This window comes from Vespula vulgaris, chromosome 1 (genome assembly GCF_905475345.1).
Source record: "Vespula vulgaris chromosome 1, iyVesVulg1.1, whole genome shotgun sequence".
In the NCBI taxonomy this organism is placed as follows: Eukaryota; Metazoa; Arthropoda; class Insecta; order Hymenoptera; family Vespidae; genus Vespula; species Vespula vulgaris.
Window position 1 is genome coordinate 14,720,705 of NC_066586.1, and position 20,736 is coordinate 14,741,440.

Genomic DNA, 20,736 nt, shown 5'->3' on the forward strand with positions numbered 1-20,736 from the left:
TTATATAAGCTCAATTTATCACGTTAATATTCACAATTGATATAGGACACTTAAACGTTGACGTAGTCCTTCTACTGCGTAGAAACAATCACTTATAAAAGATCACGCTATCGACATATTATTAGTCAAATATAAAGATTCAAATATAAAAAATTGTTAAATAGTTGTTTATTTGACTTACAAGTAAGTGATATTGATAATACTATGTAACTACAGTACTATAACTATATAGATTTCATGTCATTTATTATATGCAAGTTTATAAATAATCTAGAATAATTGTTTCTTAAAATATGTTGATATTGCTTTTGCAAGTATTTTTTTATTATATATATAAAAGTTTTTATATTTTTAACAGGTTAAAATGGCTGTTATTACTATGCAGTCATTAAAAGAAGGGATAAAGTTGCATGTAACCATTGCCAGCCGTGGATTACATTTATTAAGAGATCTGGCTTATATTGATGGCAAGTGGTTAGGAGCAAACAGTTGTCAGACATTTCCTGTTTTAAATCCGGTTAATAAATCTGTCATTAAAAATGTTCCTGATATGAATTCAGAAGACACTAGAGCAGCTATTAATGCAGCATCTAAGGCATTTGAAACATTCAAACTTACAACAGCAAAAGAGAGAAGTGATTTATTAAGGAACTGGTATAATCTTATGGTTAAACATTCAGAAGATTTAGCTCAAATTTTGACTAAAGAAAATGGTAAATCATTGGCAGAATCTAGAGGAGAAATTAAATATGGAAATTCTTTTATTGAATGGTTTTCTGAAGAAGCAAGACGTGTTAATGGAGAAGTTCTTCAAGCTCCAATACTTAATAGAGAATTACTTTTATTAAAACAACCAGTTGGAGTATCTGCTTTAATTACACCATGGAATTTTCCTCATGCAATGATTACCCGAAAAGCAGGTGCCGCTCTTGCGGCTGGATGTACTTGCGTCGTTAAACCGTCTGAGGATACACCACTCACTGCACTAGCACTAGCTGATCTTGCAGAAAAAGCAGGTTTTCCTGCTGGTACTTTTAATGTAATTACAACAAGTATAAAAAATTCTGCTGCAGTTGGCAAGGAACTTTGTGATAATCCTGCAATAAGAGTTCTTTCATTTACTGGGTCTACAAACATTGGAAAAATTTTATATCAACAGTGTGCAGGAACCATGAAGCGTCTTAGTCTTGAACTTGGAGGTAATGCACCATATATTGTTTTCAATTCTGCTGATCTGGATGCAGCTGTAACAGGAGCAATGGCTAGCAAGTTCCGTAACACAGGTCAGACTTGTGTTTCTGCCAACAGATTTTTTGTACAAGCAGAAATATTTGATAAGTTTATTGAAAAATATTTGGTTAAAATTAATAGTGAGATTAAGATGGGTGATGGTAGTAAAGAAGGTATTACTCATGGACCTCTTGTTAAGGATAGTCAACTCCAAATGGTAGATGACCTAGTTCAAGATGCAATCTGTAAGGGAGCTAAAGTACATTGTGGTGGGAAACCATTACCTGAGTTGGGTCCTTTATTTTATGCTCCTACATTGCTTACAGATATTACTAAAGATATGAAAATATATAATAAAGAAATATTTGGTCCTGTGGCTGTTATTAATAAATTCCATAATGAGGAAGATGTTTTGAAAGAAGCTAATGATACTCCTGTGGGATTAGCTGGATATTTTTATTCACAAGATATATCACAAGTGTTTAGAGTAGCAAGGAAGATGGAAGTCGGTATGGTGGGTGTAAATGAAGGATTAATTTCGTCCACAGAAGCTGCATTTGGAGGTATAAAGGAATCAGGATTAGGAAGGGAAGGATCTAGTCATGGCATTGATGATTTTATTGATATTAAATATGTATGTCTAGGAAATTTAAGGTATTAACTACTAAATAGTTAACATTAAGCAGATATAATCAATACTATGAAAATAGAGTAAGTTTACTTTAGAAGTAAAATTTTAAATATATCCTGAGGGCTTCCATAAAAATATACACAAATAGTTACTATTAGCTTATATGTAGTATATTCTTATAATGAGAGTAATAAGTAATGTACAAATAATTAGTTGGTTTAGATACTATTACATTATTGTATATTATAATATTTTTTTTATATCAACAGTAAATTGAATGACGAGTTATATTAATTTCTTGATTTTTATTTAAGAGTACTGATATGTATTCAAATACTAATGATAGAGTTATTCAAATACTAATGATTGTATAATGATATTATAACAATCTTGTGATTTATTTAGCATAATACACCTAATGAGTATTCCTTTTTTATAATGAAATGAATATTGTGATAATATCCTGCAGTACGATTTAATTTCGATTGATAGTGTATATACGTACTGCTTGTTATTTAATGAAATATTTTTAAATATTTTTTACGTACTGATTATGTACTAAATACTTGAATAATAAATTAAGAACAATAAATTTTATTAATAATAAATGAATGATGATGTAATGACTTCATGATGTGTGAATATAAATGAATAAATAAATATATATATATATATACATATATATAGTATATATGAAGTATATACTTATAATACATTTATTTATCAAATTTTTTTAGTTCTCGATGGATATTTTTTTTGTCTAAAACTCTTACGTTTATACTTGTCAATTTTTCACAAATGTCATTTCGTATTACTTGCGTTTTTTTGGCCAATATTATCGAAGCTTTAAAATGACTTCAATAATTTTCGGTATCACAATTTTGAGAGTTAAACGAAAGACATTGACTTTGTACGCTATAACTTTGCCATTTCCACTGTTGGACTTGTACTTTTTTGTGATTTCATGCTAGATCTATGAATTAGATTACTTCGCATCACTTCGCCACGAAGAGATGCTCTCATCGAAATTCTCGCGCTAGATCTGCCAAATGATCGGAATATTTCAGGCGCCGGGGGTTCCTTGTCTTCCAATTTTCTAGAATAAAAAGAAAGAAAAATTAATAAAAAAATATACTATCAACATTCGCTGAATACTTACTTCGAGAAGCAAGGTACGTCCCACATTTTTTGGTTCAAACCAAAATTCTCACCATCCTCTAAACTCTGTGGCAGATCTTTGTCTAATGTTTCTGGGAGGAAGAGAGTTAAAAGACCTCCTATAATTCCAAAGATACCTAAGAGTAATAACGGAAGGATCGAAGAAATGATATTCAAATAAACTACAAAGGGTGCCAAGATGCTAGCGACGTATCCCATTATGTGAATTAGAGCGACTCCTTGAGCACGTACTACAGTTGGCAAAACTTCAGCTGCATATTGCAAACCTATATTGTAGGAGATGTTTACCCAAAATCTTCCACATATAGCGAGAGTAGCGGAGTAAATATCTGAAAGAAAAGAAAAAAACGAATTGATAGTTGAAAAAATATATAAATGAAAGTCATAAAAATATAACTCACTGTTTGAAATAGCGCAAGCCCAGATACTGAAGATTCCAGATATTACCATCGAACCACAGGCTAACCATCTTCTACCCCATCTATCAAGGACCAGTGTCAAGAAAGTATCAGCTGGTAATTCGGTTGCTGCAGCAACGGTGAACGTGATGAAAACGTTTAGACCAAGATTGTCGACGTTCCTCACATGACCATCGAAGACCAGAGAGATCGCCATCCTTCGATCAAAGATTCGACAAATATAACGTCATTCTACATATAATTCGCCGAGCGAAGTAGAATTCTGTAATTATCCAAAGATTGTTAAAAGATACATATGAGAATTCGAAGTTATTGCTCGAATTATTTCAAATTATTCGCTTTGGGAATCGAAATTTAACCATTTAAAATGAATTCTAGGTCTTTTTGATGATCTTACCAAATCACAATGAACAAGATTGTAATTTTACGTAGCCGTGGACTTTTAAATAGATCCAACACGGAATAAGATTTGTCGGCTTCCTCTTCTTTACGTATTTTAGCACAGGTTTCCTACAAATGGCGAATACATAAGAACACATTCAGATCTTTCGATATGAATTTTAAAATAAAATAAAAATCATACTTGGAATTGTTTGTAAATTTCATCAGGAACCTTGGTACCATTAATCCGTTCGAATTTTCTCAAGATCCCTATGGCTTTATCTATTTTTCCTTGACTGACCAACCACCTTGCACTTTCCGGTATTAACCATGGTGATATTACAGCTAAAATTAGGGGAACAGACGTTGCCAAGCATGTTAGTCTCCAGTTGGCCAAGAAATAAGCGATCCAAGGTAAGATGCAAGATGCAAAAGTAAAGAAAATCGCTATCGACATGTTAGCAACGAAGGTACGCCATTTTGGTCCAACATATTCCAAGACTATAGTATAAAAAAAAGATTAGGTGTAAGATAAAAATAATTAGGATTTTTTTTCTAAACGATTGTAATTACTTACCTAATATATACATCATTGTAAAACAATTGTCGAAAGCAAAACCAAAGAAGAAACGACACACGGAGAATTCCCAGAAATTTCCGGCAAAAACCGTGGCAATGCCTGATAAAAAGCCAGTAATATTTGCTCCAACTAACGCTGGTACTCGTCCAAATCGATCGGCGATCCATCCAAATATCAATCCACCAAAAATGGCGCCAACGAAGAAAATGCTCTGGGCTGTATTTGGTAAAGCACTGTCGTCACAAACCCATTCTAGCTATAATAAAAGATATATTAAAAATGAAAAACAATAAATATTCTTATATTATAAATTATACTGAAAATATGCAGTGTATATATGTACCTAATTATATTACATTCAATATAATTTACAGAATAGAGAATGAACGATGTAATATGTGACGAAAAAAATTTGTAAAATTGCAGAGTTTAAAGAGATGATTTATATCAAAAAAACATTGACTATTTGTAAATCAAAAAAATTTTTTTAGCAAATAATCACTTTTTAATAGGTCAAGTATCTGTCTACTTTAATATCCTTGTATACTTTTTAATTCTTTCAATCTCTCGAAGGAGTTCTACATGGTCATTGAGATATCTATGATGTCAAAAGCGCCCTTGATTATGTTAATTACATTCCATGGATGGTCATGGCAGCTTTCTAAATGTTCCGCATATGCCGAAGGGTAAAAAAAAAAAAAGGAAAAAGATTGCTTACGTCGATCGACATCAATCTTCTAGTTAATATCTTTGAAATATCTAACCTCGGTTGCTATAGTTGAATAGGGAATGTCCGTGTAGTTAAATTCCCAACCATGCTGACACTTCTTTGTTGACCACGTTGAATTGCTGACTTTTATTCCGTTCGACAGGATCTCAGTGTAATTGGTATCGTACATGATACATTTTGAATAGCCTTCGCCTTCAAATGGTATTGCTATTGCGATTCTGAAAGTATCAAATAAATTTCTGTCTTAATGAGGTCATATAATATGATATAGAAGCAAACTTCCTATAATTCGTATATTATTCATCGAACCAATCAGGGCATTATACTATTTTCTATGTATCTTCTTTGCTTTGTGGAATACTTGGTAAAAGTATGTTTTACCAAGTATATTGTTTTGCAATTGTTTGTGCAATTTTTATACCATATTATACAAGGATATTTTGCAATTTGTACTATCTTTTTATATATCAAAAGTATTCTCAGACTATGATGTTATATAGGAAGTACGCCTTTTTTTTTCTTTTGTTTGAAGATAATCAAATATTTGTTCACTTTTGTTGAATTCATTAAAAATCTGTAAATATCCTATAGATTAGAAACTCGATATACATATATTTATAAAAAAACATGTTATATTACACGTAAACTCAACGATTTAAAAAAATATAGATTGTTTTCGATAAATTTTAATAGGATCATTACCGTTTTCTATCCTATATGTGTGTAGACATAAAGGAATTCGTAATTAAGATTTAGGATCTAATGAATTTATTCGAACAGAATGAAAATAACATCAGAAAGAGAATAAATAATTGAATGGAGATTAACAGATCGTTCGATCGTTTAAAAGTACATATTCACTTGTTTCGTGTATCGTTTCATTATTGGATATCATCATTGTATATCATTGTTGCGTGCATATCCATATAAGAACGGGGAATCTGACTTGTTATTTTCCCGTACACTCTAATATGTGATATGATATGAGAATTTTTGTGAAAACATAAAGATATAATCTCTTATTAAAAGAATGGAAAATTACAAGATTTCTTGAAACAATGTATTTGTCACTACGTCATTGTGACTGTATTCTTTTCAATCAACAGATTCGTCAGAAATTTCCAGTTCGTTGCATAATTCATTCGTTTTTGTTTTTACGTTTGTAAATACGTATAAATATATTATGTACGTACACCGTGGTTTACCAATTCTTTTTACATGTGCTTGCAAATTTTCTTAACTCGTTTTTTGAAAATTGTTCAATACTATGAGGCAAAAGATCGATGGATCGATCGCTCGATTTGCGCAACAAATGTTACACAAGATCATTACATTCCTGCGAATCGTTCTGCTGCGACCGCGATTCTCGCATTAAAAATCATATTATGTTATATTTATACTCGATATCATTGTGAAAATTAACGTATACAAGAAAACAAACTAATTAAAGATTATTAAAAAAGGATATTTTATTTTATTAAAAAAATTTCGCGATAACACATCCGGTATATACGTACATACATAGGTACATGCACATACTTATATATATTGTAAGATAATAAAAATAAAGAAGTAGATTGCAAGTGCAAATAAACGTTATTATCTAATGAACAAGTTATTCGTATTGTAAAATAAAAAATTTTGTGGAAAACTTGCATCCAACTTGTTAGTTAACATGGAGTTAAAGCGAGGTCAATGGAATTATAGCCAGTGAAGGCCTCGACAATGTGTTTCGACACTTTCTATGGTCGAACGCGCAGGTGTCGTACCTTTAATAGATACTTTCCCGTTTCCACCGGCGTAGTAATGGATGTTCGTCGGGGTGTAAAAAGTTCAAAAGAATGTCGATATATAAAAAAAAAAGAAGAAGAAGAAAACGAAGAGAGATAGATAGAAAAAGATTTTTCAAGAACCATATCAGGTTACATGTTTGTTCTGAAAATAAAAAATCTCTCTGCATAGATTTATTATAGATAATTATCAAGTTCGAATGTTTTTCAATTATTCTCTTGGAAATCATTTAATAATTAACACGAGTAAAACAATAGGAAGTTGTGTTTCATAATTCTCGAAACTTATTGCTATATTGCGTCACACTATTTGTTTATTACTTTTACGTCATTGTGCATGACTACGACCTTTGGATTTAATACTTTGAAATAGAAAAACAGATACAAAGACGTTTTAAATAAAGGAAAAGTATGGCAAACTCGTTATCAAGTGATTTATCGATAGAGATTGAAAAGAAGTTATTGAGCAAAGACGGAAGAACGAAAGCCTGTATATGTTGTTATACGGAGTGGTTACTTAATTGGATGCTAATCCTTTGACCAAGTATGATTAAATATGAATCGACGATAGAAAAAGTTTCTATGTTTAATGTTTAGACGATTAAGTGTCAAAGAACGTCTAGCTGATTCATTATTATTGAAAGTGATTAGTAGAAAACGAAAAATACAAGAGATTAAGTCTAGTCAATTTTCTTTTTTTTTCTTCTCTTTTTTTTCTTTTTTTTTCCATCGATAGATCGATCGATACACTCACGATCAGTTGATCATTCTGATATATTTATTGACTCGTCGATAGATTTTTTTCGCATACATACTTTTGTTAGATTTAAAAAAGAAATATTATGCTCATTAAAGTTACACGCGAATGAAACAATCATAATAAATCAATGTATAAATAATATTTTTTCCATGAGTTTCATCGAAATAGAACACGGCAAAGTTTGACGTCAAATACAACAATTATCTATCCAGACGGCCACTTGATTCTTGAATGGAATTCACCTTTTTATCCCGTTGATGAGGAAATGAATATCTTAATGACAAAAATAATAAAACAGAAAATCTTAGATCGATCGATCGATGTAACATTACTCATAAATCAATTATAATTATATTTTCGATTATGCTCCAATTATCATTGCACTAATACTTAAACGATAAAATCAAGATCTTTTTATCTTTTTAAATATTGTGATAACGATAGATCTAGTTCTTATTTTGTTAACGACGCAATAAATTGATACACCGCGATATATTTATCGAGAGAATATCGAGAGAAGATACTCTTTAATAAAATATATACTATACATCTCAACGCATTCTGTGATACGCCTTGTACCGTAACCTTATCGATTTTATCAGTTTATAATCAACGTTATGCATGCACATATTTGCACGTATAGCGTATGTATCATAGGTAAAAGAGATATCGGAAAAGATATTCGAGTTAAATAAACGATCCCATTGTTGCATTACGTTTAGTACATACGTCAAATGATGCATTTTTCATTTTTAATATTTTATTAGAATTTTTTAGTGAGATGCATATATAATAAAACCACATTGGAAATTTATTTTTAGTTTACCGTTAGCCCTTGACAACAAAGACGAGGACAAACTCTTTCTCTCTCTTTCTCTCTCTATTTTCTTTTTAATTTTTTTTTTTTGTATAGGTAAAGTATATATTGATCATGTTAGAACAATTAATTCAGTTTATCCCTATCTTGTTAATCGTGGGAAATTATTCACATTCGATCTATTGTTGCTTTCCGCGAAAATCTCTCATCAATATCTTTCATTATTTAGCCTTTCCGTTCGAGATTCTTGATCTCTATCTTTCTTATTCTCTCTCTCTCTCTCTCTCTCTCTCTCTGAAGTATTTAAAAATTGTGAATAAAAATTTCCAAGAAATAATTTCATCTCAATTATTATTGGAAACGATAAAGAATTTCATGTTTATTTTATCACTTAATATTCATTATCCATAATAATAAATCCAAACAAAGATTTTTGTCATTTTATGTTCATACTTTCGTTTTTATTATATTTAGATTAATTATGTTTGTGCCTATCATCAGATAAATAACGATCGTCAACGATTAAAAGTGCTTGTCGGAAAAAAAGAGGAAAAAGAAGAAATATATTTTTAAACGATATTAAATGTGATGTTTTTTTTGAATGTTTCTTATAGAATTATGAGAGAAACCAAAATGTCAAGAAAGATATCACAGAAATATATGCTTCACGCGAACTATCGATAATGACCGATGGCGCAATTTGCCGGTGCAACAGCACGTAGAAGCATGGACTTCTGGCACGATTTCAAAGATTTGTTCGCGCTTTGTCGTAATGATCCATGTATCCTTAGTAGCTTTCTAAAATGTCCGACTTTATTATTTATTAGATACGGAATAACGCTTCGAGAAACGAGATCAATATTGTTTCTCCAAAATGATTTATTTTATGATGTGAAAAAAGAATAAATTTATATTAGTGGTGTTCACCTTTCTTCGGCGGTAAGATTTTCTAATTCTGGTACCCAGCACCAATGTCCTTCCGGTACTAGAGTAAGAAAAATTTGAGAGAAATATACCCAAGCGACGAATGAGGCAAAAGGTATCATCATAACGAAGAGAATCTTCTGATACAATCCAAACTCTCCGACGTAAGGCAGAAGATCATCGAAATCCATATCCTTTGCATCCTTTCCATTAGCAAGTTGATTTTTAAGATCCTTCGAAGAGTTCTTACGATTCGCGTGTTTATCAGTAGAATTTGAAGTTCGAGATAAAGTATCACAGGCATGATCCGTTAAATCTAAGTCAGTTGATGTAGCAAGTTTTTCTTGCTGGGGCGACATATTCGTAAAATGAAGCTTCTCTCGATAAATCAGTGTCTTTAAAAAATTAAAGATTTATCGTAACTCTCAAGTATATCATTAAACTAAATCCATTAAAATAAAAAGAACACTCTTGACACTTCAACGAAATCACTTTATCTTCCGTTATTATAAGATAATTTTCTTGTATTATTATCTATGTCACTTGAATGTACTCGTAATCACAAATTAAGAGAGAGAGAGCCAACAATTCTTATCATTTAATAACCACTATCAACAATTTATCTCAAATCTTAAGATTTTTAACGTTATAATGATTTGTATCAGGAATTTATCATATAATCTTTTAATAAATAGATCGTAAATTAGGACGTCTATATGAAAATTTTAACTACAAGCACGTTCATGTGACAATCGGACATTTGAAAAAGGGATTACGTCGCAACCGAGTCAGGCTATCCCGTGTTGTCATCAAAAACGGGTAAATCCTGACAGAAGAGACATCATCACTGAAACGTTTGCTCCTTAGGCTGCCTATATAGCTATCGACCGGGAGTTTATCCTTCCCCACTCTTTCTCTCTCTCTCTCTTTTTCTCTCTCCCCCTCATGCTTTTGCTCTCACTACTTGGCAAAAAATAGAATTCAATATTCACTAAACGACATTGAACGCAATGCAATTTGCGGTGATTGTCCTTGTCGTTGATTTTCATATTGTTTTTTTCATACTAGGTTCATCATTTTATCTTCAATATAATCTGATAAATCCAAAAGTGACAATAAATATCTAAAAATTACAATAAATATTTATTCCCTCATTTGAATGTCGAGGTATGTATCAAATAAATTGTAAATATAAAGCATTCTAGTGAATTTGAATTGATTCTATTTAAATTCTAAGTTGATCTGAACATTTCTATAATCATGTTATTTTACGATATTGACAAATAACTTTTATAAGTAACAATTTATTAAGTAGATAGAGAGTAATTTGATCTCTCGATACCTTTGGCCGATTCTCTAATAAAAAGCAAGATAGCTTTAATATAATAAATAAGTTGCTATAGTAATCTATACAACGTACCTTTAACATTTTCCTATCTAGATTAATCGGCTAACCATTCGTATATACCGGAATTACGATCGATTCGCTTATGCATATATATACTACGTCACCTTGGTATGTGGTATACTTTACTGCATTACGATAATAATACAGTTGCTTAATGTAAAATATCGTCTTCCTTAAACATTCAACATCCTTTTGAAGGATTCCTAAAAAACGTATTATAATTTTTATATTTGTTTTGATAATCATTACCATTTATTCCTCTCCTCCCATCATCTAATGGCTTACCGAAAATATTTATTTATAAGGAGAAACATTTAGTATCATCGATCTAAAAAATGAAATATTTGAATAAATATAATATGCTTAATAAATTGAAAATGTCTTTATTTTGTTTATGTAAACTTTGTAAGAGTTATTTGATCAAAGTGGAAAGTTAAAGAAAGAAAAAACCAAGGATTGAATTTGCCGCAAAAAAAAGGCGGTATTTTCAAATATCCATACACTGATTTGAGTGGTTATTCCGGATACGCAATGCTTTGATTATTTCCTATTTTCATCGTAGTTCGATATATCCTATCGATATGTCATAATTAGGAATGTTTTTAGTGGTAAAAACATGATCATCCAATCCTTGTAGATCTCTTTAAGGAAATTCATTACTTTTTTATCAAATTTATTGTATAGTTCCGGTACATACATAAAAGCTAGGTTCTTCCTGTTCTTATGAGAGAAGAACTCCGTGTATAGTTGACATCCAATGGATGTATGTAGATGTATCCGCGCTTGATTAGAAATGAAAACGTAAAAGAAAATGTTTTAAAAGTTTCCACGAAAGTTCGATCGATTAACCTCATATTTTTACCTTCAGATGGTCTAGATACAAATCTATGCAAAATGCAGAATGAAAAGCGCCTTGATGTATAAGTATAGAAAAAATCATCTGTAAGCTGATAACCAATCGACACAGAAATAAAATTATCACAAATATAACAATAGTTTAATCAGATAATCTCTAATCGTGATTTAGATAAAAGATTGATCTTTCGATTTTTTGATCATTAATTTTAAAAAGGAAGAAAATAGAGAAAAAAGTTTAGTTTAAACATGCAAGTGCTGATAAGATAGTTACTTGTTTCTTTTTAAAACGTGATAAAAACATCTTGAATATCTGTTAAAGAAACGTAGCGTTATAAAAAGAGGAAATGTATCTATAGCTATTATATATAGAATTTTGTATCAGTTATATAAATCAGTGCGAGTGAAATTAATATGAAAGCTATTCAACCATTTGCTATTTCTATACAAAAGACACTCTTCTACATATAAGGTTATGAGTGTAATCATCATGTAGTTTAACGTAAAAATGATGTCTCATATAGTAGCTCTGAGTTCTGTACGAAGACGATGTATTATCATATTGTCAATAGTATTAGTGCCATGTGCCATTTTAAATCTTTTGTCCTCGTCGGATGTACATGAAGAAACAATGCTGCAGAATAATATTGCTGAATTACAAGTAAAGCTTGAACATTTACATGCCAAGTATATCAGTAGCCAGGAAGAAATAAATATATTATCGCATCAATTACTACAATTAGTAGAAAGCAATCATATTTTACCTGATCTTCAATATCTAATCAATAATGGTACATCTAATATAACAAATATAAAATTACCATCTATATACAATTTTCTTCCACATTTTTTAAATGATCCGAATAGTTTGCGTCCTGCATTCTTACAAAGCAAAGGACGTTCTGGAGTAAGCATGGTATTAGGTATACCAACTGTTAAAAGAGAAGTGCAGAGCTATTTAATGGCTACATTAAAAAATTTAATAGATCGTATGAGTCCAGCAGAAATACTTGATACCTTGATAGTAGTATTAGTAGCTGAAGTAAGTATATTTATTTAAATTATCTTAAATCTATTTCTGTCTTAACTTAGTTAATGCGTTCTTTTCTTATAGACAGATTTGGATTATGTGACTTATGTTGCAAAGCAAATTGAAGTACAGTAAGTCTATATTTTTTACATGATCTACCTGAATTTGAATGAACATGTATTGGATATGTCTGTATATCTCCCATTTCATAGCAACTTTATTATAGATTACATTAGATTATTGTAGTGGTAGATTGCTTCTTACATTTATACAAAATATATTTTGATACTTAGGTTATTACATTTACTAATGCTGCATGGAAATATAACAGACATTTATTATGAATCTACAAAATGATCGATCTAAAAAAAATTATCGTAAAATTAAAATCTTTCTTAATAACTAAAATACTTTTTGTTGTCTATTATTAAATCATTCTAGATTTCCAAATGAATATGAAACTGGAGTAATTGATGTGATATCTCCATCTTCATCATATTATCCACAGTTATCTAAATTGCGAGATACTTTAGGAGATGATCATCAACGTGTGGTTTGGAGATCAAAACAAAATCTGGATTTTGCATTTCTCATGTCATATGCTCAGACAAAAGGAATGTTTTATATACAACTAGAAGATGATATTTTAGCTAAAAAAAATTTTATAACAACTATGAAATCATTTGCTTTACAAAAAGTTAGCACAAAAGAGAATTGGTTTGTATTGGACTTTTGTCAGTTGGGATTTATAGGTATGTTTTATTTATTTTAATCTAAATTAATTATATTTTTCATAATAGAAAGTAACATGATAACAATATAAATAATAACATCATTGACTTCTCCATATTTTCTTGTGGTTTAGGAAAATTATTTAAATGTGTGGAACTGCCATGGTTAATCCAATTTTTTCTAATGTTTCATAATGATAAACCTGTAGATTGGCTATTAGATCATTTAATTTCAACAAAAGTTTGCAATCTTGATAAAGACAGTGTAAGTATAGTTTTAGTACTAAATAATAAACTTAATTTTCTTCTGTTTTTTTTTGTTTTTGTTTTTATTGTAATTATTTTCTCTTACATTTGATATATTGTAGAAACATTGCAAGATGGCTAAAGCAGAACTCTGGATACATTATAAGCCTTCACTTTTTCAACATATAGGAACACATTCTTCATTGAAAGGGAAAGTACAAAAACTTAAGGTATCTTATCCAATTTAACTACGTATACACGTATATCTCTCTATATATGCGATCCAAATGTTTTCTAATTATTATCACATTTAAATCGCAGGATAAACAATTCGGCAAAATTACTTTATACTATGCACATGAAAATCCTGATGCAATGGTGGAAACTCAAATTAAACCTTACAAACAATATACACTAAAAAAAGCGTATAAAGGAGAATCATTCTTTTGGGGGTTATTACCGCAACCAGGAGATCACCTAAAATTTACATTTACACATTCTATTTTTATAAAAAGGTTAATATATTACTAAAATTATTTTTTATCAATTTACTGATCATATATTTCGTTTTAGATACTTATTTAGAAGTGGAAATCCCGAACATCCGTCTGATAGATTTTACAATACAACTGTTGAAGTGTTACCTGAAATGTTTAGATCCGTAGATAGAAATAATAATGATATAACAGAAGATGGTTATATTATTGTAGGTCAGTAACAATATGATTAATATCAAAGATATAAAATTTCTTAATCTGAATTTTTAATGAAAAATGTATAAATAAATAGGTAAATTTGATGCTCTTGGAATTGCTCAAGGAACAGTAGACAAAAAATATGGAAAAATATCTGTTCTCAGATTGACTGTGCATAGCGAAAGCGAAAATTGGGCTATTTTATCAGAGGTAAAGCTTTTATTACTATTTCTTATTTGTTTACTTTTAATTACTAGAATAATTACTAGGAGAATTTCATTGATAGAAATGTTTATATTATTTAACAGATTCATGTAGTAGAAGATCAACCAAGCTGACCCTTGGGTGAAGAATTTCATTATTTTCGGTATCATTTGCATGGCTAAAATGCTTGAGCTATTTTTTAGTTATTAAAATTTTTATAGTTGCAAAATTACATTGATTTATTTCAACAGTGTAATGTGCCAAGTAGATCACTGATAAATTCAAGAAAAAGTATTATGATTCGTTTATACGTTTATATATCAAATATTGTTAATTTAGTACATTTTTGTTATTGTTCAAAATTTTACATATTAGTAAGCAAATATTTATTAAACACATACAAAGAAATGTGATCTACAGTGCAAAATGGTACTGTATTAAACTTTATTTCTACTTACTTATATATAGTATATGCATAAATTTTTTTGAATTGTTACTAGAATAATTTTAAATCTTTTGTGAATGATGTATTTATTTTTTTAGAAAATGTACCTGCTGGATCAGTATGTAGTAATTATGCGTAAAAATTTTTATTAAGTTCATGATTTAATATATTTTATTTATTCTACAAATATGTTGTATATACACATATAAAATATAGTAGGTGTGTGTGTTATATACATATTATATATATATATATATATATATATATATACACACATACATACATACTGTTATTATATATAATGAAACCAGTAATTCTACAGTATACTTTATACTGTATTGTGATAACAAATATAATTCACATTTATTACAAACGAGATATTAATATTTTAGTTAAAAATGATATTAATTCCTATTAATAAATATTGATAAAGCATTTATATTTTCTTTCGAAACTATAAATTTATAAGATTTGATTAATAAAAAGAAGGAATAACAAATTAAGAAAGAATCTGACTGATGTTATATCCTAAGAATCTTTGATACATGAAATCTTTAAAATCTCGTTTGTAGAATACAACTTCTTATAAAAATGTATAAGCCAAATTATTTTGGAAATGACTACAAAGAAAAAAGGGAGACAAAACACTAATTTTTTCCTTTTTTCTTCATAAATATACGTACATGTGTGTGTGTGTGTGTGTGTATATATATATGCATGACGTGTGCATGCGTATATATAACATATATACATATGTTTATGCGCGTGATCTGTACGCAAAATGTGATTCATTTTAACTTTTAAACGAACTAATTAAATACTGAAATTAACAAAAGTCTATTAATATGAAATTATCTAAAGTTTTACTATTTGTATCATACAAGGCATAGTTGATATATTTTAATCATTATACTGTTTTTATAATACTGATACTACTTTTGTCCAGGAACAATTATAATTAATTATTGTATGGTATAATTTATTAACATATGAATGTAAATATACATTTTATATTATTAGTTCTATGAGCAGAGCATTTACAAAAATCTAAATGAAATAATATTTTACTTTATTTGTATTTTGTTAAAACTTTTATAATAATAATTATACAGTTTTTGCAGTAATATTATAAAACTGTTTCATAATAATATTTATACAGTTCTTTCCCTATTCAGGACTTGAGCAAAATAGGACAAGAAGCAGTAATGATAAATAGCTCTGATGTTACTTATTGTTATAATTATTATTACGTATAACATAGATTAACACTTCATGCATTTGTAACATTTTACCAAATATGTATTCTACTACATCATAATACTGGTTTTTATATAGGAAAGCACAAGTCTTATTGGAAAAGATTATTGTGTTAATAATTGATGGGCAAATCTGCTATATATATCCTGTAAAAACTCACTAGCATCACTATCATTTATTGAATAACTGTCAGAACAATTTGAATCTAAATAAAATTCTTCAATATCGTTTCTTTTATTCATTGCATAAGATTTCTAATATTTAAAAAATTATATAATAATATAAAAGCTTACAATAGTACAATCAAACACTTGTACTTCAATAATAGATAACGAAGTATTGATTGCCATAACAACCGATCGATAAGTGTTGGGAACAAAAAGCCGATTAATAGACCAGTCGGTAGTGTTAAAATGACATAATTTTTTGCACTTAATTCTTCAAGAAATTTCTTTAAAGCTATTTTTACATCATATAGCTGTTTTATATCAATTGTTTTGCATGTATATGGCATACATAGTGTCATTTGCAATTGTTCTCTTTTATAATGACAAATATCACTTTTTTATTATATAAATTGAAATTATTTTATAAAAAAATATTGATCTGATATCTAAAATAAATAAAAATATATGGCTATTAAAACACCATTAATGTTTCCCATACAGACCAGATTCATTGAGATCATGGTCATGATTGTAATCCATTATTTATTATAGGCAAATTTTTCTTTTAATATTCAAGATCAACTAAGCAATAATTACCTCATGCTAAGATCAACTTAGCAATAATGTCTAATAATTTTAGTAACATCATTTTCTTTTTTATTTGAAATAATGGAATAAAGATAATAATATCTATTAAAATTACCAAAATCTTTTGTATGTTCAACAATTATTCCACTTAGATATTTTACAAATGTATCAAACATTATAAATAAAAATTCAATTTACTAAATTATTTTATAAAGCATGATATATCAGCAGTATTGTAAAAAAAAATTCTAAGATATAAAGCAATTTTATTCCTGTGGAGAAAACAATTCTTGAAAACAAATAAATATTACCTTGTAAAAAAAGCAGAAGCACAATCTTGATTGAACAAGTAAAACTGTTTTCCAACACAGATTGAGGTATTTCATTATGAATTAAATATTGATCTAGTATGACATTTGACATTTTTCATCATATAAATTATTGGTTTTTTATTTAAATTAAATGTCAATAAATTTACACAGACATTTTTGAACTTGTATATAATAATAGTTCTATTACAAATTAAATATTATATATAGAAAAGAACAACAATATTTGATGTTCATAGCATGTTAATTTTTCTACAATTAACTATTATTAATATTTTTTACATTATTCCTTTTTTTCCTTAGGAGTAGGAGGATACCAATTAAGATAAACCAATCCTGATGTTTTGGCCTATGAAAAAAGAATATCATATATATATGTATATAAATTACTTTTTATATTTCATACATTATAAGCAATTAAAAATGAAAGGTTCTACATACCACAATTAAAGTAACTACAGTAAAAGCAAGGCAAGCAGCTAATTGTATATTGTAAGATGTCTGCTTTTTATCATAATCTCTTTGCCATGAGCCCTGTGGAACTGGTAGGTCATCCATTGATCGTGGTTTATAATTTGTAGGACCATAAATTGAATAAGAACGATTGCCTACAAATAAGAAATAAATCACTTATTATAAATTATAAAACATTTTTATGCTTTTTATAATAAAATTAATTATACAGCATTAATGGATTTTATTAATAGGTTTATTAAATGTTTATACTTGCTAGATTAAACAAATAAACATAATATGTTGAATCTGATAAAATAAAAATATAGTTAACATATGCCTATATGCATATATACATATATATATACATATATACAATTATTTAACCTTTGATCAACTTAATTATTATTAGAATGTGGTAATATGTAATTTACATATTCATTTTGAAAAACGTCTAATGAAAATTATGTACAAACAAAAATAAATTAACGTTTTATAAATGTGATATTATTATGTAAGAATTTGTATTAAAGAATTGTTTAGTTATAAAGTATATTATTATTTATTTTCTTACTCATTCGAGGGGCCTTTTGTATAACAGATCGCACTATGTGTTTAAACATCTTTTGTAAAGTTAAATTTTTTATAATTTCTTTAAAGAGAAAGCTATCGTATCTACCCGAATAAACTTGAAATACTGTATCACGAAGAAATGAATACTATAGTAATTATAGACAAGAAACTATTGAGTACAAATCTTCCATTGAGAGAAGGAACATCTGTCTTAATGGTAAGTAACTGTTTTATCGGTTGAATTTGAAATTTAATGGTTTGAATTTAGCATGAAAACAGTAGTAGTTTTAAATTAAGTAATGAAATAAAAGAATTGCTTACAGTGTAATCATACGATTTGTATACAATTGTTTATTGAATATTATTTTTATTGATTTTATTACAAAAGTATTTCAACATGAATTTAAATATTGTATGTGAATCCCCAAATATAAATGACATAAAAACTAAATGTTCAAATGAACAAAGTCTAACAACAGAAATATTCGTAAATTCTACATTTAAGTCTATTTTTCGTAAAAAAGTAAATTTTGGAAATATACCTTTGGGATACATGTAAATGCCTTACTTATAAAAAAACTATAAAAATTATAGTAAATGATATTAAATACTTCTGATTTTTTACAGGGTACATCATATTATATTAATACATCCTATCCCAAATAAAAAAATTTCTTATGTAGTTTTACCATTTATAAAAAATTCTTGTATTGATATTTATCCTTTAGAAGGTAAGAATTTATATTATTATTTTTATTTTTTTCTTATTTTATCTTGTATTTAGGAAATATAAGACCAGATTGCAAACCTGCAGAAATTATGGTGATTTATAGACCTTTGAGGTATATTACTTTGAATTTTGAATTACAAATATATATACCTGAATTATGCAAAACACAGGTAATAACATTTTATGCAGATACTAAACCAAGATTGCAAAGGTACATTATGGCAATATCACTGCCATTTTCAAATGTCAAATATATTAAGTATTATTATTATATCTTCATATTATTTCTTTATTTAGAAATCTACATGAAGATATATATAGACATAAAAAATATATAGAAACTAAGATAAATAAATTAACTAAGAGAAAACCTATTTTATTAAAAAAAACATTCCCTACATTAAAATATAAACTAAGAACAGATACTTGTAAAGAACATCCACAGTATAAAAAAAAATCTTTAGAATGGTCATATAAATTTCATATGATGCAAGCAGTAAACCAAATATATGATAAATACTATGAAAACTTTCATGATGAACATGAATTGAGAGGTAATACTATTTATTGTATGACTGATTAATTCAAGAATTAAAATAAATGTTTTTTCTGTCAGACAGGTCCCTTAAATATTTACTTATCAGAAATGATTGAACATAAATTAAAATTACAAGATTTATTTTTATATAAATCAGAAATCTATCGTAAAGAAAATAATCGAACAATATTTCATCATAAACCAAAAGTTGGTTTTGATGCCAAATTTCTTTCTATGAAAGAACTGCAAATAATTACGATGGAACGGAAATTTAATTGGGTTTATTATAAATGTTCAATCATTACAACACAGTTTAAAGAATTAATTAATAGAGATAAATCTATAAAAATAAAACAAAGAATACTTAGAACTGCTTTAAAAGTATGTTTTATCATATTGCTTTATTCCTGATAAATACATGAACTATTTTTTCTATTTTATTTCAGTATCCTGAAACTACAATTACATTAGATACCAATAAAAAATGGTCTTTATATTATTGTAAAATAAATACTTTTATTGAAGCTGCTCGAAAGATTATTTTACAAAATCGATTAATCAAAATTCTTAAAAAGTTAAAGAATTTGACACTTCCTCAAGCAGAAAGATTGGAAATGAATGATCAAAGCAATAAGAAATAAACAAATGAAAGTGCAGATACTCAAGAAATTTGAGAAAATTAAATTTCAGGAGAAAATATTATTAATAATATCATATCCTTATTAATTTTATGAAAAAAAATTAATTAACTATGTTTTTCTTTAATATTATTATACAATATAATTCAAAGACAATATTTAATGACAAATATTTAATTTAATGTGTTCTTGTCCTATGGAAAATTTAAAAAATGATTAGAAACTATCTGTACAGTCATTATATTAAGAACAATTCTACAATTTATATTAAGAACAATAATACATAATATTAAGAACAAATTTAAATGTATTATAGGAGTATCGAAGTTTATATGCATTGATTAAAATAGAAGGAATTATATAGTATAAAATATTATTATTATAAATATATACTAACTATAAGACTTT

The 20,736-nt window shown here is 27.9% G+C and overlaps 5 protein-coding genes across 6 annotated transcripts; 3 read left to right on the plus strand and 2 right to left on the minus strand.

Annotated features, from left to right (window-relative positions):
- The first annotated feature begins 34 nt into the window (after positions 1 to 34).
- Positions 35 to 2,539, plus strand: LOC127067395 (succinate-semialdehyde dehydrogenase [NADP(+)] GabD). The gene is made up of 2 exons (XM_051002231.1): positions 35 to 183; positions 359 to 2,539. The coding sequence occupies exon 2, from the start codon at positions 365 to 367 to the stop codon at positions 1,889 to 1,891; it is 1,527 nt and encodes a 508-aa protein (XP_050858188.1). The 5' UTR covers positions 35 to 183; positions 359 to 364; the 3' UTR covers positions 1,892 to 2,539.
- LOC127067371 (organic cation transporter protein) lies at positions 2,436 to 10,311 on the minus strand. Its single transcript, XM_051002218.1, has 8 exons — positions 9,445 to 10,311; positions 5,185 to 5,368; positions 4,418 to 4,676; positions 4,043 to 4,341; positions 3,857 to 3,969; positions 3,442 to 3,656; positions 3,021 to 3,369; positions 2,436 to 2,957 (listed from the first exon to the last, which is right to left on the minus strand). The coding sequence occupies exons 1-8, from the start codon at positions 9,798 to 9,800 to the stop codon at positions 2,777 to 2,779; spliced, it is 1,956 nt and encodes a 651-aa protein (XP_050858175.1). The 5' UTR covers positions 9,801 to 10,311; the 3' UTR covers positions 2,436 to 2,776.
- A 1,179-nt stretch (positions 10,312 to 11,490) lies between these two features.
- LOC127067381 (alpha-1,3-mannosyl-glycoprotein 4-beta-N-acetylglucosaminyltransferase B) lies at positions 11,491 to 16,549 on the plus strand. Its single transcript, XM_051002223.1, has 9 exons — positions 11,491 to 12,746; positions 12,819 to 12,865; positions 13,176 to 13,486; positions 13,600 to 13,730; positions 13,834 to 13,941; positions 14,033 to 14,226; positions 14,285 to 14,421; positions 14,501 to 14,616; positions 14,715 to 16,549. Exons 1-9 carry the CDS (start codon positions 12,213 to 12,215, stop codon positions 14,742 to 14,744), a joined length of 1,608 nt encoding a protein of 535 aa, XP_050858180.1. The 5' UTR covers positions 11,491 to 12,212; the 3' UTR covers positions 14,745 to 16,549.
- Positions 16,550 to 17,489: 940 nt separating this feature from the next.
- LOC127067457 (uncharacterized) lies at positions 17,490 to 18,591 on the minus strand. Its single transcript, XM_051002383.1, has 3 exons — positions 18,424 to 18,591; positions 17,838 to 18,004; positions 17,490 to 17,745 (listed from the first exon to the last, which is right to left on the minus strand). Exons 1-3 carry the CDS (start codon positions 18,470 to 18,472, stop codon positions 17,680 to 17,682), a joined length of 282 nt encoding a protein of 93 aa, XP_050858340.1. The 5' UTR covers positions 18,473 to 18,591; the 3' UTR covers positions 17,490 to 17,679.
- A 153-nt stretch (positions 18,592 to 18,744) lies between these two features.
- On the plus strand, positions 18,745 to 20,675 carry LOC127067433 (uncharacterized). Of its 2 annotated transcripts, XM_051002298.1 has the most exons (6): positions 18,745 to 18,977; positions 19,050 to 19,153; positions 19,207 to 19,363; positions 19,450 to 19,706; positions 19,773 to 20,071; positions 20,137 to 20,675. In XM_051002298.1, the coding sequence occupies exons 1-6, from the start codon at positions 18,820 to 18,822 to the stop codon at positions 20,329 to 20,331; spliced, it is 1,170 nt and encodes a 389-aa protein (XP_050858255.1). In that variant the 5' UTR covers positions 18,745 to 18,819; the 3' UTR covers positions 20,332 to 20,675. The 2 variants fall into 2 exon arrangements, with proteins under 2 accessions (XP_050858255.1, XP_050858265.1); XM_051002308.1 differs by lacking the exon at positions 19,773 to 20,071 and having other exon boundaries at positions 20,137 to 20,279.
- The last annotated feature ends 61 nt before the right edge of the window (positions 20,676 to 20,736 follow it).

What these genes read in the sequence shown, in the direction of transcription:
- LOC127067395 (XM_051002231.1), top strand. Translation starts at nt 365, where the DNA reads ATGGCTGTTATTACTATGCAGTCATTAAAAGAAGGGATAAAGTTGCAT.
- LOC127067371 (XM_051002218.1), bottom strand. Translation starts at nt 9,800, where the DNA reads ATGTCGCCCCAGCAAGAAAAACTTGCTACATCAACTGACTTAGATTTA. An exon ending in TACAATGATGTATATATTAG is followed by an intron (nt 4,342 to 4,417) that starts GTAAGTAATTAC and finishes TTTATACTATAG; the next exon opens with TCTTGGAATATGTTGGACCA. An exon ending in AAATTTACAAACAATTCCAA is followed by an intron (nt 3,970 to 4,042) that starts GTATGATTTTTA and finishes CGCCATTTGTAG; the next exon opens with GAAACCTGTGCTAAAATACG.
- LOC127067381 (XM_051002223.1), top strand. Translation starts at nt 12,213, where the DNA reads ATGATGTCTCATATAGTAGCTCTGAGTTCTGTACGAAGACGATGTATT. An exon ending in GCAATCTTGATAAAGACAGT is followed by an intron (nt 13,731 to 13,833) that starts GTAAGTATAGTT and finishes GATATATTGTAG; the next exon opens with AAACATTGCAAGATGGCTAA. An exon ending in GGAAAGTACAAAAACTTAAG is followed by an intron (nt 13,942 to 14,032) that starts GTATCTTATCCA and finishes TTTAAATCGCAG; the next exon opens with GATAAACAATTCGGCAAAAT.
- LOC127067457 (XM_051002383.1), bottom strand. Translation starts at nt 18,472, where the DNA reads ATGTTTAAACACATAGTGCGATCTGTTATACAAAAGGCCCCTCGAATG. An exon ending in ACAAAAGGCCCCTCGAATGA is followed by an intron (nt 18,005 to 18,423) that starts GTAAGAAAATAA and finishes TCTTATTTGTAG; the next exon opens with GCAATCGTTCTTATTCAATT. An exon ending in CTGTAGTTACTTTAATTGTG is followed by an intron (nt 17,746 to 17,837) that starts GTATGTAGAACC and finishes CTTTTTTCATAG; the next exon opens with GCCAAAACATCAGGATTGGT.
- LOC127067433 (XM_051002298.1), top strand. Translation starts at nt 18,820, where the DNA reads ATGAATTTAAATATTGTATGTGAATCCCCAAATATAAATGACATAAAA. An exon ending in TGATATTTATCCTTTAGAAG is followed by an intron (nt 19,154 to 19,206) that starts GTAAGAATTTAT and finishes TCTTGTATTTAG; the next exon opens with GAAATATAAGACCAGATTGC. An exon ending in TACTTAGAACTGCTTTAAAA is followed by an intron (nt 20,072 to 20,136) that starts GTATGTTTTATC and finishes ATTTTATTTCAG; the next exon opens with TATCCTGAAACTACAATTAC.